The following is a 19,005-nucleotide window of genomic DNA, read 5'->3' as shown; positions in this document are numbered from 1 at the left end:
AGATGCTGCATTTAATTCCCTCATCCAAGTCATTAATATATATTGTAAACAACTGGGGTCCCAGCACTGAGCCTTGCGGTACCCCACTAGTCACCGCCTGCCATTCTGAAAAGGTCCCGTTTATTCCCACTCTTTGCTTCCTGTCTGCTAACCAATTCTCCACCCACACCAATACCTTACCCCCAATACCGTGTGCTTTAAGTTTGCACACTAATCTCCTGTGTGGGACCTTGTCAAAAGCCTTTTGAAAACCCAAATATACCACATCCACTGGTTCTCCCCTATCCACTCTACTAGTTACATCCTCAAAAAATTCTATGAGATTCGTCAGACATGATTTTCCTTTCACAAATCCATGCTGACTTTGTCCGATGATTTCACCGCTTTCCAAATGTGCTGTTATCACATCCTTAATAACTGACTCCAGCAGTTTCCCCACCACCGACGTTAGGCTAACCGGTCTATAATTCCCCAGTTTCTGTCTCCCTCCTTTTTTAAAAAGTGGGGTTACATTAGCCACCCTCTAATCCTCAGGAACTAGTCCAGAATCTAACGAGTTTTGAAAAATTATCACTAATGCATCCACTATTTCTTGGGCTACTTCCTTAAGCACTCTTGGATGCAGACCATCTGGCCCTGGGGATTTATCTGCCTTCAATCCCTTCAATTTACCTAACACCACTTCCCTACTAACATGTATTTCGCTCAGTTCCTCCATCTCACTGGACCCTCTATCCCCTACTATTTCTGGAAGATTATTTATGTCCTCCTTAGTGAAGACAGAACCAAAGTAATTATTCAATTGTTCTGCCATGTCCTTGCTCCCCATAATCAATTCACCATAATCAATATGGTGGGAAGTTCCAGTTCTTTTATTGTTACATTTTAGCTTGGATTATACAGTTATTTGCTTGTGTATTTGTGGGTCACCCTAACTGCAATGGGGGTGTGTGATGGTTACCTCCACCATCTGTATGAGACTGGTGGGATCACTCTCCGGGTCATGGTTCCTGGTCTGTTTTGGGTTTATAACAATACAATGGTTGTTGAGTTCAATGAGTTTCCTCGTCTGTCATTGTGGACCAAATGTTCGCCACATTGGTATCAGGAGTGGGATGCGAAATTGACAATGAGATTGAAGGGCTACGACATTGTATAGAGTGCCTTAAGACACGCGTAATAAGTCCAGGACCGAGCAGTATGCCTGCCCCATACGGGGCTCATGAGACGAGACCCCAGGGAGGACCTGGGAACCGAGCTTCGTGCCTTCCCAGGGAGCCCCGACGGAGAGAGCATACCAGCCAACCCAACCTGGCGGACACGGCGGAGCACAACACCCACCTCTGTCACGACCCGCACCAGGGAACGCAAGACGTCGTAGCCATGGGAGGATGGGCATGAGGCAGATGCTGCTGGAGCAAGAGGAAGACCAAAGGGCCTCAACGATTAGCGCCACAAGATCAACCCTGGAGCTCCCCAAATACAACAGTCCAGCCGCCCGGAGCAAGTCAAACTTGCCTCATGGCACAACAGATAGAGCCCGCCGAGGTGGCTGTGCACTTTTCCGTGGTGCTGGAGGGGTAGTCCCTGTGAGCCCTCATCGACCTAACGCTAGCCAAGCAGCATGACTACCGGGCCCTTGTATCAGTGCTGGAGCGCTGTTTCGAGCAATGAGGGAAGAACTGTGCCACAGACGGGGCAGTACGGAGAAAGCTTGGGGGCCCCTGCAGCAGATCACAGCCACTGTACTCGGCAAGGCTACCGCCAGTTCCCTCCTGCAGCCCAGGAAGAGCTTGCCCTCCGCACTTTTGTAAACGCCTTCGGCAGCATGTTTGCCCAACATCGGCAGAATCACTGGCCGGGGCAGAGAGGACAGACGCAATCTTAGTTCCCCAGAGACATCCCTTTTGAACAGAGATGAAGAGGTAGGAAATAGGTGTGATGTAGAAGGGGCCTTTCATGGAAACTCAGCATACAGTACTTCACTTCATTCCCTCTCTGAAGGCTGTGCCCACTCTTTAAAATAACTTTTAGAGCTCACCTCTTCTGAATTCTTTTCCCTCCGTTGGTGTAAATTCAAGAGCTCTGATGTGATTTCACTTTGCTTTAGTTAGATGTGAGGGGAAACCTACTGAAAGGAATTACACATTCACAATGGGTAAAAGCCACATCAGAACTGTTCCTAAACCAACTCGACTCCACTTTGACAGGAAATGGTCTGTGTAAGTAGACAACCGCTGTCGTTTCTATTTCTCATAGAATCATAGGGCAAAGTAAATGGACAGGTCACACTTGTCTAAGGAGAAGACATTTTTATCTTACCTATCTCACCTCCATATCCTAACTCTGCATACTTTTGCACAGATTCTCAGTTGCTAGCTTCCCTGTTCACCTGGTTAGATCTTTCAATGTTAGTCAAAGTGTGATCTATCCAGATTCAGGCTGTGCGATTCCCTGAGGCAGATGAAGTCTTGGAGTGTCATGGTCCGGTCAGTGAAGTCTGCATTTCTGTTCACGGTCCGGTCCATCGATGCTTGTTCTGGGTTTTCCTGTTTTCTCCCTTGTTCTGTTGGGTGCCTTAATTGAGGCACCTGATTTTCAATTCGGTCTGGCACATAAATACCTCTGCAAACCAGGGATTGTTTTAGCTGTACTGTTCCCTTCCCTTCTTTCTGAAACCTTTGCCTGCAACCTCGTCAAGTTCAACCGCCGGAGTGAGACCAGAGCCTTGCCGTCCAAGAGAAGGAACTATCTATCATTGAGTTTGGAACTGTCTCTTTGTGTCCCAGTGTTTAGTTTCCATGTTCTGTGTACAAGTCCCAGCCCTACATCCTGTGCTTCCCAAGGAGGAGTCCTGACTCTGTGTCTGCTGTTCCTGTGCTCAAATCCAAGGCTCTCTGTTGCTGTGTTCCAAGACCAAGTCCAGGCGCTGTGTTCCAGCCTTGTCTAAGACTGAGCTTTGTGTCCTTATCCAGTTCTGGTGCCTCGCCCAGCCCAGTGCTGGAGATTCCTCATCCTGTGCTCGGCAGACATCCCTGCCCTGTGCTCCAAGGAGGAGTCCGGGCTCCGTACCCAAGAGCCTAACCAAACCGAGTCCAAGAGCCGAGCCAAATCTAGTTCAAGAGCCACGTCCTGTGCTGGAGTTCCCTCGTCCTGTCCAGGAGTCCCTCGTCCTATCCAAGCCACATTCAAGAACGTCGCCCTGTCCATGTACCTCGTCCTGTGCAGGAGTTCCACACCCTGTCCTTGCCAAGATCCTAGTCCCGAGTCCTAGCCTAGACCCGGGTTCCGGTTCTGAGTCAAAACCCAGGTTCTGAGTCCCAATTAAGACCCAGGTTCCGGGTCCTTGTCCATGCTCTGGTTGCAAGTACCTAGTCCAGGCTCCTTGTTCCTCGTTCCACATCCGGGTTCCATGCTTCTAGCCCAAGTCCTAGCCCAGGCCCTGAATCCTAATCTTGTCCAGGGCCTGTGTCAATGTCCAGCATTGTTTCTTCCCTTGCTTTCCTGACAAACCTAGTCCTGTTCCTAGAACTTCAGTGTCTGTGTCTTGCATCTGGGTCCGCTACCAGCGCCCCCCTTGTAACAGAGAGAGCTTCAGTACAAAGGATAACAATTCTCACATGTCACACTTATTGGAGAAATAATACAGAATCAGAATCAAAATCAGGTTTCATATCACTGGCATACTGTATGTCCTGAAATTATCTGTATCGGCACCATCTTGAAGTTTAACTAAACAATGTTAATTGTTCAACTGCCTGGACTGCTGAGCTCCCCTGGCATTTTGTGTGTGTTGTTTCATTGTTCAATCTTAATTTCATTGCAGTGTGAGGGTTGAGATGATCCAAGAATGTGGCTGATTTATATTGTCCTGAATTTTCGTTGTTGATTTTGCAATTGTTTATAAACACTGAATTTCACATTGTACAGAAATGGATAAATGATAAAAATAATTCAGTATAGATAGAGAGCTTTTGTTACTTTGAGTTCGTTACATGTGTTTTATGGGGAAACGGTACAGTATATTAGCCATGAATGTATATCTGCTTAAATTCTGTACATTGGGATATAGTATGAGTGCTGACTCTGTTGTATCAGTCACTGCTGTCATCTGTGTAATTTTCACCCTCAGCAAAAGATGTGGTTAGAACTTCTGTCTTCTTTATTTATCTTACCAAACAGAATATAGGGAAGTACCAGTAGATGCAATATATAAACAAATTGTTCTACCCTCTTCCTGCATTGCCCCATCACTTCTTGGAAAACTTCTCAACAACCATGGTGCAATATGCTGATGAGAACAAGTGCAGAGATGCAAAATATCTTCAGATCAGCATTTTTGTTTCAGCAAGATCACTGAACAACAATAACAACTCCATGAAGAAAAGGCCGTTTGACCTTTGTGTTTAAAATTAATCCCAATCCTGTGCACAGCTGTAAATGCAACTATGGGATCATAAACTGTTTTCCAGTCGGTTTTTGGGAAGTTATCAAAGAACTGAGGCTTTATAAGGTATTGGTCAGACTGCACTTGGAATATGTTGAACAGTTTAGAAAACCCTAGCTATGAAAGGATGTGCTGTATTCGGAGAGGGTCCAGAGGCGATTCATGGGAATGATCCCAGGAATGAGAAAGGTTAACACATGATGGCTCTGGGCCTGTACTTGCTGGAGTTTAGAAAAATGAGGGGGAAATTTCATTGAAACCTCTTCAATAGTGAAAGGCCTGGATGGAGTGTATGTGGAGACGATGTTTCCTATCATGGGGGAGTCTCGGACCAAAGGGCACAGCTTCAATACAATAACATCCCTTTTGAACAGAGATGAGAAGGAATTTCTTTAGTCAGAGAGTGGTGAACTTGTGGAATTCATTGAAAAAGAAGGCTGTGGAGACTACGTCATTGTGAATATTTAAAGTGGATGTTGGTGGTTCTTGATTAGTAAGGGTGTCGAAGGTTATGTGGAGAATGGGGCTGAGGTGGATAATAAATCAGCCATTATACAATGGTGGTACAGATTGATGGGCTGAATGGCCTAATTATGTTCCTGGATTATCATCTTCTGGTTTTATGGTCTCAAGTGATAAAATAATGCAGGAAGAGAATGGAACAATTTGTTTACATGAGGCAACCATTGGCACTTCCTTAAAGTCTTTTGTAAGTCAAGTAAAGAGCGTAGAACTCTAAACATATCCATTGAGGATTGCTTTGGGATGTCCTTGGAAAGGGAAAGGGCCCCTTTCAGAATCAGAATCAGGTTTGTCTTCACTGTCTTCTGATGTAAAATTTGCTGTTTTGCAGCAGAGAAAAAAAAACGAGCAAGTTCATTCCCTCAGACTATTAATGAGTTTGGATTTAGAAGGACCAGATTCACAAGTGGGACCACTGTAAATGGAATTATCTCGGGCTAATCAAATCCCATCAGATAACCCTGTCCTGTAGAGCAGCGGTCCCCAACCACTGGGCTGCAAGGCATGCGCTACCGGGCCGCGAGGAAATGATATGATTTGGCGATAGGAGTCAGTTGCACCTTTCCTCCTTCCCTGTCACGCCCACTGTTGAGCTTGAAAGCACGCGAGGTCATTACCCGCGCGTCATCCCGCGGGAAGGAGATCAACTCCTCGAGCTTGCAAATGACGACGGGCTGAAAAGTATGTTTGACATAACATCTCTGCCAGCATTCCGGATCAAAGTCAAGGCTAAATATCCTGAGATAGTCAGGAAAGCACTGAAAACGTTGCTTCCATTTCCAACATATCTCTGCAATGAATGCAACAAAAACTAAATTGCGGAATAGACTGGACATAAGGAACCCCCTTCGAGTATCGCTGTCTCCCACCACCCCTCGATAGGACCGTCTTGTTGCAGGAAAACAAGCCCAGGGCTCCCACTGATTCAGCAATATTGGTGCGTCCGCGGCCCGGTGGTTGGGGACCGCTGCCTTAGGCCATGTCCACCTGCATCTTCTAAATGCTTTATCAGCAGCAGGGAGACTCATCCTGAACTTCTGCTCCAGGAATAGCAGTAGACTAGCCTAACTGACATTTGAAAGGGGATACCACAAATGAGTGAACATTTGTTGCTCATGCATTCTGTCCAAAAAAAATGGTTTCTCCATGTAGTCAGATTTCCCAAGACCAGACACCACAGGGATCTCTCCAAATCCTGATACACCGTCTTCCCATTAGTTGTGGGTGGAATCCTAAGAGTAAATATTGCCCCGATGAAAAGACAAAATACCCTCTAGAATTTGGATGTGAATTGCTGGCCACTTGAACTGCATCTTTATAAACTCCAGAGTACCTGAAGCTCCCAGGTGACCAACTATGTTGGAAGCATGCTCCGAATTTAATACATTAGTCTGGACCACCTCAGGTTGAAGATATGACCAGGTGGACCATTGCGGGGATCAGCCTCGTGAGTTGTCTGCCCCATGGAATTAATCCCCCATCTAATGGGAAGCACCAGTCTTGAATTGGGGAAAATGTTGCTGGGACTTCCTCCTTATCTGGCATTTCATACTGCCTAGAAAGATGGTCCAGTTTCTGATTCTTAGAACCAGTCTGTGGGTAATGGTAAAATTGAATCTATTGAAGAACAATAACCAGCACGCCTGCAGGGAGTTCGGTCTCTTGGCATTCTGGAAACAAGCTAGGTTCTTATGATTGGTCCAAACCAAAAATGGTTGTTCGGCTCTCTCCAAACAATGCATCTACTCTCCAAGTGCCAGCTGGACAGCAAGCAACACCCTATTCCCGATTCTCTAGTTCATCTCGGCAGGAGGGACGCAGCTGGACAAGACGGCACATGGGCGTAGCTTCTGGTCTGAGATGGCATGTTGACAGTGCAACGCCTGATGTTCAAGGTGTCAAACTCCACTACAAAAGCAAGGTCCGGATCAGGGGAAACAAGTACAGGTGCCGTAGTAAATCTGTTCTTGAGATGGAAGAATGCGCTTCTGCCTTTGGAATCCAACGGAAATGCACAGTAGATCTTCTAGTGAGGTTGGCAAGTCGTGCTGCGAATGCCTAGAAATTGAAAATGAAGTGATGATGGAAACTGGCGAACGCTGAAAAGCGTTGGAGCAGTAGGACTGATGTAGGTTGTGGCAAATTTCGTGCCGCTTGGGTCTTCTCGGGATCCATCAGTAAATTCCCGAAAGAAGTGACAAAACTCAAAAAAATTGAGACGCGAAATTCGCTCTTTTCAATTTAACAACGAGTTGCTTCTCTAGTAGGGGTTCAAGAACACTCCGTAGATGGTGGACATTTTCCTGAAGTGACCGAGAAAAAATAAGAATACCGTCCAAATAAACAAAGACAAAGTGGTTAACATCTCCGGCAGTGCGTCCTTGAAGTTTGTGAAGCCTTGCTGGAGCAATTGAGTGGCATCATCGGATTCTCAATGTCTGGGAGTGTTGAAAGCCGTCCTCCATTCATCTTCTACTCGGATCCGGACTAAGTTTTAGGCATTCCGGAGGTCGAGTTTAGTGATGACCGCGGCTCCTTGTAGTAGGTCAAATGCGTGTTCATGAGTAGAAATGGGTACTGGTTAGAACCTTCCCCAGGGAGGACACGACCCAGGTAATAAGCTGAAGACGCAATCATAGTGTCTTTGTGGGGCGGGGGGCCGGGGGGGGGCAGTTTAGCGGCTCACTTCTTGTTGAACACCAACAAATCCAAGAACTCTAAAGGCACTCCAGGCAACTCTGTTGAGTTCAAGTTCAGTCTTGAGGAGTCAGGAAGCAACTCAAATGGTGACTCGACAAGGTTCACAGCAGGTCGCCCGGAAACTCGGGCAGGTCTTCCTTAAACTGAGAAATAGCCGACTAGCCTTGAATGGTGCCAGAAGACCAATTATTTTAAGGATTATGAAAATGTAACCAAGGATTAGGAACACGTCTGGAGGATGAATAATATGGAAACGAATCCTTTCCTCTTGCCTTCAAATATTCAACTAGAGAGCGACGGAAAGATAAAAGGTTTGGCCAAGTACTATTGTTCTACCATTCAGGGTCATAGCAGAGATGGGCTGGTCGAGTTGTACCTTAGGTGCCTGGATTCCTTTTGCCAGTCCATTGTCCAAAAAATTCCCTGCCGAACCAGAGTCTACCAAGGCTCTCACAGAATGTTGATGTATCCAAGAAAATAGGGATGGCAAAATCACTCTGGGACTCGTTAAAACGGAAGAGGGATTTGAGACCGATTGATTTCTCCCCTCTGTACGGTCATGGGAGTTTTCCCAACAATTCGGAGCAGGTGACCCTGAAACGGCTGGCCTTGCCACAATGTAAGCAACAGCTCTGTTTCGTATGTCTCTCCCGCTCCGCTAGGGAGAGCTTGGTTCTTCCAAGTCGCTCGAGTCCTCCCGGAGATGGTTGCAGTGATTTGCGTTGGTTATCGCCTGAGGACCCAGGGTAGGTTTTGGGTAGTTTTGAGAACCAGCCCTTCGGGTGAATTCAGCTCCTCTCTCCTTCCAGGAAGATGCCCGCTGACTCTATTACCACGTCCATAAGCTCCTCCAAGTCCTCTGCCTGGTCCCAATAATGTTTTTAAATTCGTCATTTAATCCCCTCCTAAACAGAGTCATCAAAACATTATTGTTCCACTCGCTCTCCTCTGCCGTTAGGGTACAGAAATCATTGCAATACGTAGTCGGCTAAAAATCGCGCTCCTTGCTGCATATGGAGGAGCCCTATTCGTTGCCTCCGAGCCCCCCGTAGGATAAAAGAATACCCTAATCACTCTTAGAATGAACTTTTATATCGGAAGTCTGGGTGGGGATAGACTTTAATGGTTATAATTCAAAGACTAAGGAGCATTGATTTACGAACCTGTGGCACCGCGGCAAGACTCAGAATCCTCATTGTACCGCTCCGGGGTTGGCAGGTTAACTGACTCTCCACCGTAGTTTTGGGAACACGTAGTAGGACAATTAGTCAAATGATTGATACCAGAATCCATCCCCGTGGAACGGGAACCCCGCTTACCGGTCTCAGAGTTCTTCTGTAATGATGCAAGTATCTCCCAGAGCTGTGGCGCTTGCTGCTCAGTCGCCTCTCCTTGGTAGGCCAATTCTGTAAATAATGGATCAAACTCCACCGAGTCCGTAATGGCTGAGTCCCGCTGTCAGTCTCTTCTGGCGAGTGGACGCGAGTACCGAATAAACTCAGGTTTTAACAGTAAAAATTAACGATGAAGAGTAATTAGGAGAACAACTGAGGGAATAATCAAACTAAGTACTCTCTTGTTCGGGACTTGGGCATACACGATCTCACGATCAGCGCTGCTACAGAATAACCTTAAATCGAACATAAAACACACGAAACCCGTGCGGGTCGAAATCAAAAGAAGCATAATTAAACCGTGTTCACACAACGAGCGTCGCGAAGAACACAGTGACAGCTTACTGAGGAAAGTAGTCACAAAGCAACTGTAATAAACTCAAACAACAGGAATTCTGCAGATGCTGGAAATTCAAGCAACACACATCAAAGTTGCTGGTGAACGCAGCAGGCCAAGCAGCATCTATAGGAAGAGGCGCAGTCGACGTTTCAGGCCGAGACCCTTCGTCAGGACTAACTGAAGGAAGAGTGAGTAAGGGATTTGAAAGCTGGAGGGGGAGGGGGAGATGCAAAATGATAGGAGAAGACAGGAGGGGGAGGGATAGAGCCGAGAGCTGGACAGGTGATAGGCAAAAGGGGATACGAGAGGATCATGGGACAGGAGGTCCGGGAAAAAAGACAGGGGGGGGTGACCCAGAGGATGGGCAAGAGGTATATTCAGAGGGACAGAGGGAGAAAAAGGAGAGTGAGAGAAAGAATGTGTGAATAAAAATAAGTAACAGATGGGGTACGAGGGGGAGGTGGGGCCTTAGCGGAAGTTAGAGAAGTCGATGTTCATGCCATCAGGTTGGAGGCTACCCAGACGGAATATAAGGTGTTGTTCCTCCAACCTGAGTGTGGCTTCATCTTTACAGTAGAGGAGGCCGTGGATAGACATGTCAGAATGGGAATGGGATGTGGAATTAAAATGTGTGGCCACTGGGAGATCCTGCTTTCTCTGGCGGACAGAGCGTAGATGTTCAGCAAAGCGGTCTCCCAGTCTGCGTCGGGTCTCGCCAATATATAAAAGGCCACATCGGGAGCACCGGACGCAGTATATCACCCCAGTCGACTCACAGGTGAAGTGTTGCCTCACCTGGAAGGACTGTTTGGGGCCCTGAATGGTGGTAAGGGATTAAGTGTAAGGGCATGTGTAGCACTTGTTCCGCTTACACGGATAAGTGCCAGGAGGGAGATCAGTGGGGAGGGATGGGATGGACGAATGGACAAGGGAGTTGTGTAGGGAGCGATCCCTGCGGAATGCAGAGAGAGGGGGGGGAGGGAAAGATGTGCTTAGTTGTGGGACCCCGTTGGAGGTGGCAGAAGTTACGGAGAATAACATTTTGGACCCGGAGGCTGGTGGGGTGGTAGGTGAGGACCAGGGGAACCCTATTCCTGGTGGGGTGGCAGGAGGATGGAGTGAGAGCAGATGTACGTGAAATGGGGGAGGTGCGTTTAAGAGCAGAGTTGATAGTGGAGGAAGGGAAGCCCCTTTCTTTAAAAAAGGAAGACATCTCCCTCGTCCTAGAATGAAAAGCCTCATCCTGAGAGCAGATGCGGCGGAGACGGAGGAATTGCGAGAAGGGGATGGCGTTTTTGCAAGAGACAGGGTGAGAAGAGGAATAGTCCAGATAGCTGTGAGAGTCAGTAGGCTTATAGTAGACATCAGTGGATAAGCTGTCTCCAGAGACAGAGACAGAAAGATCTAGAAAGGGGAGGGAGGTGTCGGAAATGGACCAGGTAAACTTGAGGGCAGGGTGAAAGTTGGAGGCAAAGTTAATAAAGTCAACGAGTTCTGCATGCGTGCAGGAAGCAGCGCCAATGCAGTCGTCGATGTAGCGAAGGAAAAGTGGGGGACAGATACCAGAATAGGCACGGAACATAGATTGTTCCACAAACCCAACAAAAAGGCAGGCATAGCTAGGACCCATACGGGTGCCCATAGCTACACCTTCAGTTTGGAGGAAGTGGGAGGAGCCAAAGGAGAAATTATTAAGAGTAAGGACTAATTCCGCTAGACGGAGCAGAGTGGTGGTAGAGGGGAACTGATTAGATCTGGAATCCCTTTCAAATCCCTTATTCACTCTTCCTTCAGTTAGTCCTGACGAAGGGTCTCGGCCTGAAACGTCGACTGCACCTCCTCCTACAGATGCTGCTTGGCCTGCTGCGTTCACCAGCAACTTTGATGTGTGTTGCTAATAAACTCAAATGTATGACGCTCAGGTGCGTCGAAACCTGCCACTACCTAGCGCCCCACGCTGGTCCGAAGGGTTCGCGGCAGTCATTGCGACTATAGGCCATGCCTCCTCCTGAGCGGTGGGTACATGGTGAGATGACATTATTATCCAGGAGTACACAACATTAGACAGGGAAACAATGGATTAGTGTCGCAAAAGAGACCACTTGGTCGATCCATCCTTTCCTATGCTTCTGCTCTCTATAATCATCCTCCAATCATTCCTCCTCTACTTCTCTACTCCCTTCTGTCTTAATTAAAGAGCAGCATCCCTTAAATGAATCTATACTAATTGTCCCCACAACTCCCTGTAGGGATGAGTTCCATGTTCTCCCCTTCTTTTAGGTAAAAAAAATGTTTCTTTCTATGTTCTCCCTCGTGAGTGCATGGATTTCGTCCGGGTGACCCGGTTTCCTCCCATATTCCAAAAGACGTGTGGGTTACTAGATTAATTGGTCACATGGGTACAATGGGGCGGTGTGGGCTCGTTGGGTCGGGAGGGACTGTTACCGTGCCGTATACTTACCCCATACCTGAACTCATAATCCACCCAGACATTTCAACAGAGAATGAAAGAGTGTGCTACTGTCTAACATCAGCTCTAAACTAATGCTCCCCTTGCCATCTCTGTTGATCATTGAAATTATCATTCAATGTTAAATTTCCAAACGAGCATACAGTAGGCAATATGTATTGGTCCAGCTGACAGTCACCATGCCCTATAATTGAATGCAATTAAGAACGATGTCCAGACGGTGCCCAGTCACTATTACCAAGGGAACAAAGGAGAGGATAACCAATGTTGAATAAGTATTGGAGCTGAGTCTTTTAGAAAATGATAATTAATATTTCTTTTGCATATAATTTTGGAACAAAGCAAAACCTGGGAATAGCTGAGCAAGGGACGGCACAGTACCGTAGAGGTTAGCAGTGGGTGTCGAGGGTGCACTGAAGTTTAGTGCCACCAATGTAAAGGTTTTGTGCACATGGAGCACTATCCAAATGTATGGAATCCATAACGTTCTAAATGTATAGACAGAAAAAAAGGATCTAGTGCTTTCCCGGCGTACATGACGAATAAACTCTTCTCAGGCTTCAAGCCGGATACAGTTTTAGATTATAACCGACATTTCGATAACAAACTCTACCATCTTCTTCAAGTATTTCGTCTGGTCATGTCTAGCCAGGTGTTAGTTATACTCATGTATTCCGTCCGTCCTGATTGGTTAGTCCTCATCCAATCAGTTTTGCACTCTTCCAACTTGCTACAATTGATTTCCAGTTCTTAATTAGAGAAAGACTTCCGTCTTTGTTAAAATTCTTTTTCTCTAGTTTTATTTCAATGGCTTCCTTCGCCAAGCGATCCCAAAAACACAGTAGTTTTGTGCCGTTGAAGTAAATCCCACGGCCATTGCGAATGCAAAGTTCTGCTACCGCCGATTTCTCTCGGTAACCCAAACGGATACAACTCTTGTCCCATCCGGCCGATATACGCTTCTCAGCATTCACAGTGAATCCGGTCAATGCCAGCCGACCTGAGTCCCAAGTCACCTTTGACCCGCGTAAGTTCTGACATCCACAAACCTGAAAGGAAACTCATGTCACAGTTTATGCCGGTGAAACGAAATTATTTTTAAAGTTAAAAAATGCAGATTGTGCGCTCAGCACCTCCTCAAACTGTGAACAAGCTCTGAATTAACGGTGTCATGTGTGGATCTAATCCACATCCTGTTTGGATGGGCAGGGGATGTTACATGAGTGAATTTTCCACACGCTGTCAGCATTGCAATATCTTTTTATTTTACTTTATCAATCAACGCTTTGCCGAAAAGTTTTCCTTGGATTGCAAGTATTCATTCCAGCAAACAAATTAACTGTCTAATCTACAATTTCTGTAAATCCATGTATTATTGTTTGTGTTATTGGACAGAAGTAAAAGCATTCCATATTGTCAGGGCTCTGACACTTAAGCTGCTCATTTTAGTTCCACGGTTAGATTTCCTGTTACGTTCGTCCACATTTATTTTTGGACGTAACGTTTCTATTAGGTGGTTGTTCAGTTGTGGAAACCAATAGGGGAGCAACAGACGAAATTTGAGCAGCTGGCCAGGTGTCTGTTGGTAAATCAATGTGGTTTCTGATTATCCTTCCTTATTCCGCAGCTGGTGACTGACACCTCCTCAGCACTGGCCAATTTTTTTCAAAAATATTGCTTCCTAAGATATTTTTTATGATAGACCGCTTGACTTTGAGCATAAATATAACTTCTGACTACTTGTATCACATAGGAATTCGGAGAAACAAGTAATTAACTTTACTGAATATAATGCATTTAATTGCATAGCGGTGCTGATACTTTGCAATAGTCCCACTAAGCTAAAATGTTTTATTGATGATTTTCATTTGTACTCAGTGTCTGAGGCTTCTTGCTTAAGTGTCTAAAAATAATCAGCCGGCATTGATGGATTCCAGTCGCCCTGATACTGTTTCTCCATGACTGAAATATCCTGGTGAAACCTTTCACCATGCTCGTCATTGACAGTGAAAGCTTTGCAGGGAAGTCTAAATAGGAATGCAAAAAAAAAAGAAATCTTTAGTGACATATTGCACTGCATTGTTTTGTATGCTTGAAGAATGTTGTCAACCAGCTGTACGAAGTTTGGTGCTCTGCAGTTCCCAAGAAATTTTTCAACAACATCCTTGAATGCCTTCCATGTGATTTTCTCCAGTCCCACTAGAAGTTCTTTAAATTGCCTGTCATTGGTGACCTGCTTGATTTGTAGACCAACAAAAATGCCTTCTTTAATTTTGATATCAGTTATTCAGACTTGAATTATGAATTGGACTAAAAATATAGGTAATTTCAAAAAAATGTTGCGTGATACGGGAAAAATCGTGGTAATTTTCATGATGAGCAGCTGAAAATCCATAAGTCCTGTTGTCCTGTGTAATCAGTGTTGTTGTGGGTCTTGTGTACCCTATCCGTAGCACAGGTGGCTAAATATGTGTAGACTTGTAAATGCAAAAAATACAGTGCATAACATTATGGTGTTGTCCGGTAATTTATTTTTATCTGCGGCAAGACACCAAGTTTGTAATCTCCAGTGTCTGAGTTTACAGTACGAATTTTAGACATTTAACTTTCAAAGTTTGTGCAGGAGCCATAAACAAACTATGACGGAAACAATTCTTTAACAAGTAGCGTTGGTAATGCCCTCCAGTTTTCGCTGCAGGCAGCAGTGGAACTAATCATTCAAATAATCTCCAGTTCACAATCGCTACAATTCTTTAAAATCCATTTGATTATTTGTTATGATCCTCTGTTCGGGAGTCGGCCCCGAATTGAATGACTCGTGGACTGGATCACCACTGCAGCGGAACCGTTTTCTTCGCGTTTGACTCGTAACGGTCCGCACTTGCCTGGTTCACACCACAAGTAAATCTTCCGCCGTCATTGCCAAATGGTAAATAATTGGCAGGAGTCACCGCCAAAAAAAAACTATTGATTTTCTTGAACTCGGCGTCTTCCTGGCCCATTTCAGAGGGGAACCTAGTGAAGCACATTGTGGTGAGTCCAGGGCTGCACCTAAACTGGATGTGATAGGAAAAATAAATTTATTTCGGTGAAGGACGGAAGCGACTCAAATGCCTTTTTGTTTAAACAATCTGCTGGCTTCTTGATTCAAGATTTAAAATTCCGGAATTATCTAACAAATTGGTTTCAAACTCCATAGGTGCCCTGACAAGACTTGAATTGGGGATTGGATTTCGAAATGTTGAAATAACTACAGTAACGCTGAATACAATTTGAAGGATACTTTTCAAGAACAAAGTATGAACTGAACCTGGATCAGAAACTCAAAGGGAACAGGACTAGTCTCTTTGGTGCTTCCCGCTCCCTCCGCTCTCCCTTCCTCTTTTCCCCACCACGATTCCACTCTCCCTACTCACTTCCCAGTCTTGGTCCACAACAGAGACCCATATCAGAATCAGGTTCACCATCACTCACATGTCATGAAATTAGTTGATTTAGTTTGCGAGGCAGTAGAAAAGTGCAATAGATAAAATTACTACAGTACAGCGCATAAGTCTTAACCAATCTAACTATATATACATGCCTGAGGCTTTGTACAATACTGTATTCGTCAACATGGAGCAGAGAGCGAGTTTGTAAATCTAGTGGGAGGAAAGGATGTTGGGAATCGTAAGGGTGGAACGCCGCGGGTGGGGTGTGGGCAGGAGACAGAGGAGGAGTGCCAGGGGCTGTGTGGGGAGCTGCTTTTTTTTTGGTTGGGGCGTCTTATGAATTTCCGTGGGTATTCGTTTCGTGCGAATACTGTACCTTAAGGAGATGTTTCTCCTCTCTTATCGTTTATTTCCGCCGTTCTGCAGTTTCTCCTTGCTCTTCGGAAAAACGCTGTGAATCAGCTCTTCCTGTCGGCATTTGGATGGTTACTGTGATCGTTTAGGATCTGATCGGTACGAGAAACGGAAGTTTCCAAAGTGTGATCTGTGTTTCTACTGACAGGTACATCCAAGAATGCTAGTTCCCCCTCTGCTTCTGTTTCCGTTATCGTCGAACACATCACGCTCATCACTACTTTGAAATTACGATGATTAGGAGACCCGCCGCTAGACTGAAAGTGATCGCGGTCTTCCTGTCTGCAGACGCTCTTGCGGCGTAGCTGTCCATTGTCGGGCAGCCCTGTGCCCAGTAATTGTTCAGCCACCAAAGGGTGAAGTCGCGTGTTCTCACATTTGTGACCCAGACATCATCTTTGCTCTCCATCACCTTCCCTCTCTACAAGCGCTTGCGCAGAAGGAGATGAGTCGTTCTTTTATTGTTTGTTAAAGTTCAGCAAAACTGAACGGTTCAACTTAACTTCTCGTCGGGCTGCGCGGCTTTTTGCAAGACGGAAAGATGTGCGGACTGAGAATACAGCAGGCGTGTTGAAACACAGCCGATGGTTTGGGTAGCTGTTGAGGTGTGTTATTTGATGTAACATCTTATTATTGCGAACAGATTGCGAAGTGGTACAGGTCATGCACAGTGCTGTAAGTTCTGCGAGTAGCAGAGTATCGGTATTTCGGTTTTCTCTTCGTATTTTTTGTACAATGTTATAGAGCAATGACGTGCACGCGCAGTATGTTTTTCAATTGGTATTGGTGTATTATTATTCCTTGAAAATACTGCACACCTTAAAAATAACTGCCAGAATACTATGAACGATATCAGAAAAGAAAACCATTATTTCTAGACAGGCGCAGAAAGCCACCTGAATCCATGCGCAACAACAGCCAGATTTCGTGAAGGACGCGAGGCCTGAGCTACTGTTGTAATCATTGTGTCTATCGACGTATATAAAGACAATTAAAACTTTGGATACATGGTAAAACCGCCCATATTTTACGTACTTGGCATACTAATTCCCTGGATATCTTACAATTCACTTAATTAACATGCAGATTACTTATTTCATTGCAGATTTATCAAACAAATTACTTAAAACCATACAAAATATTGAATTTCAAAAAAAATGTCAATGGGATCAAATATATTATTTTTGCTTTGTTTATTCTGCAGACCCAATTTAAGATGAAATATCGAAGCAAAAAAAAAGTTAGGACACTTCCAAAACCTGGATTTGCCATTTCACAAAAACTCGATGACGTTGCTCATTGGAATGCCAAAGAAAAGAAGCCCCACACTATAGTAAACTTTTGTGCACTGCAAATGGTTGAGCGGATCTGTGGACTGGAACAGAGGAAAAAAATCTGGAAGTGGTTCACTTATCAAACAATCTGACGGATCTAGTATAGTTGATATTTCTTTTAACATTTTGAAGCAGCTCTTTAAGGAATTGGCAGCTTTCCCACTTGGTGTTCAGTATGTAGCTTCATGGCATCTCTCAGCGTAGTCAGCTCCTTGCTTGTGTTTGTTATGCACATGCTGACAACATCAAAGAAAAATTCTTATTTTGTGTGTTCCTTTTGAAAACTACAAAGGCTGTCGACATTTTCAAAATGGTAAAAAGTTTTTTTTTTGTCTAACAGAACTTTGACTAGAAAGAAAAGCTTCATACTCTACACAGATGGAGCTCCTGCTATGCTGGTAATACATCTGTTTTCGCTACCTCAGTGAAAAGGGAAGCTCCTGATGTCATCACTGCTCATTGTTTTTTACACAGACATGCACTGGTAACAAAGACTCTTCCAACAACCCTGAAAGAAGTTTTGTCAACAGTCATAAAAGTCATCAACTATATTAGAAGTAGGTCTCTGAATAATCGCATTTTTGAAATACACTTAAACAGATGGGTACAGAATATAAAGTGCTTCTCTTTCACACAGAAGTTCACTGGATTCAAGAGGGCAAATCTTAACGTGCTTGTTCAAACTAAGAAGTTTTAATTTTTCTGAAAGAAAAAGAAAATCCACTCAGAACAGTTTGGGGGAAAAAAAAGGATTGTACCCATGTACAGGTTTACCTGGCAGATATTTTTAACCATAAAAATGACATCATTTTTTCAATTCAAGGTCCTGAAGTCACCATTATTGATGCAACTAAAAAATTACAAGCTTTCTTGGCTAAACTGCCTATATGGAAGCGAGAGTAGAGGCCAACATCTTTCCTTCACCACGATGGTGTTGTGATACAAAATTCTCTGTCATTTTCTTTGAAGAAAGACTAATGCAGACACCTGGAAAAACTTCAGAACATGCTGGAGGAACACAGCAGGTCGGGCAGCATCCGTGGAAACTATCAGTCTGTGGAAACAATGCTGCCCAATCTGCAGAGTTCCTTCAGCATGTTGTGAGTGTTGCTTTGACCCCAGCATCTGCGGAGTATTTTGTGGAAAAACTTCAGAACCCTTTCAAGAGTTAGTTCCATCTTGATGGCATTAGAGTTGAATCGTGGATCCACAAGCCTTTTCTTCCTGATATAAACTGAATGGAAGATGTTGATCTAGTCATTGATGAACTCGTTGATCATAGCACTAAAAAAACTGACTACAATTGGTGTTTAATTCAAAAAGTCTTGGAGAATTCTGGTATATCTTGAGAGAAGTCTATCCTTGCCTTATAAAGGAAGCTATGGAAGCTTTATGTATATTTGCAACAACATATCTTTGTGAATCAGGATTTTCAACACATATACTTTATACTTTATTGTCGCCAAACAATTGATACTAGAACATACAAACATCACAGCGATATTTGATTCTGCGCTTCCCGCTCCCTGGATTACAAATATTAAATATTAAAAATAGTTAAAAAATAGTAAATATTAAAAATTTAAATTATAAATCATAAATAGAAAATAGAAGAATGGAAAGTAAGGTAGTGCAAAAAAAACGAGAGGCAGAACCGGGTTATTTGGAGGGTACAGCCCAGATCCAGGTCAGGATCCGTTCAGCAGTCTTATCACAGTTGGAAAGAAACTTATCACAATTAGAACAAAAAAAATCAAAAATACCCAACATGACATTCATGTTGCTTTGTCAAGCCCACAGTTGAATGTTCTTATTCAAGCTAAGCAACAACAGTCTTCACACTGACATGCCTTAAAAAATAAATTTTAGCTTGCCTGTATCTCAAATGTGTAATCTTGTTATTTAATGTGTTAGTAAGGAGCATATATATTACTATATCACACATTTTTTTTC

At 44.4% G+C, this 19,005-nt stretch overlaps 2 protein-coding genes across 5 annotated transcripts in view; one reads left to right on the top strand and one right to left on the bottom strand.

Moving 5' to 3' along the window:
- Nucleotides 1-19,005, bottom strand: part of LOC134355857 (uncharacterized) — a 545,005-nt gene that overhangs the window by 65,065 nt on the left and 460,935 nt on the right. The window contains exon 9 of the mRNA XM_063066362.1: nt 8,833-9,075. Within this exon, the coding sequence (XP_062922432.1) occupies nt 8,833-9,075 (243 nt within the window). The remainder of the gene's footprint in view (nt 1-8,832; nt 9,076-19,005) is intronic.
- LOC134355434 (Fc receptor-like protein 2) overlaps nt 1-19,005 on the top strand; it is a 121,461-nt gene that overhangs the window by 79,407 nt on the left and 23,049 nt on the right. The window contains exon 1 of one of the 4 annotated variants that reach the window (XR_010020072.1): nt 15,852-15,866. The exons of the other annotated variants lie outside the window; for them this stretch is intronic. The gene's annotated coding sequence lies outside the window, so the exon portion shown is untranslated. Of the gene's footprint in view, nt 1-15,851; nt 15,867-19,005 lie in introns of those variants that run through there. 4 annotated transcript variants of the gene reach the window in all.

Source organism: Mobula hypostoma, chromosome 13, assembly GCF_963921235.1.
Source record: "Mobula hypostoma chromosome 13, sMobHyp1.1, whole genome shotgun sequence".
Taxonomy (NCBI): domain Eukaryota; kingdom Metazoa; phylum Chordata; class Chondrichthyes; order Myliobatiformes; family Myliobatidae; genus Mobula; species Mobula hypostoma.
Note: the sequence above shows the minus strand (reverse complement) of the source record. Positions and strands in the feature narration are given on the sequence as shown.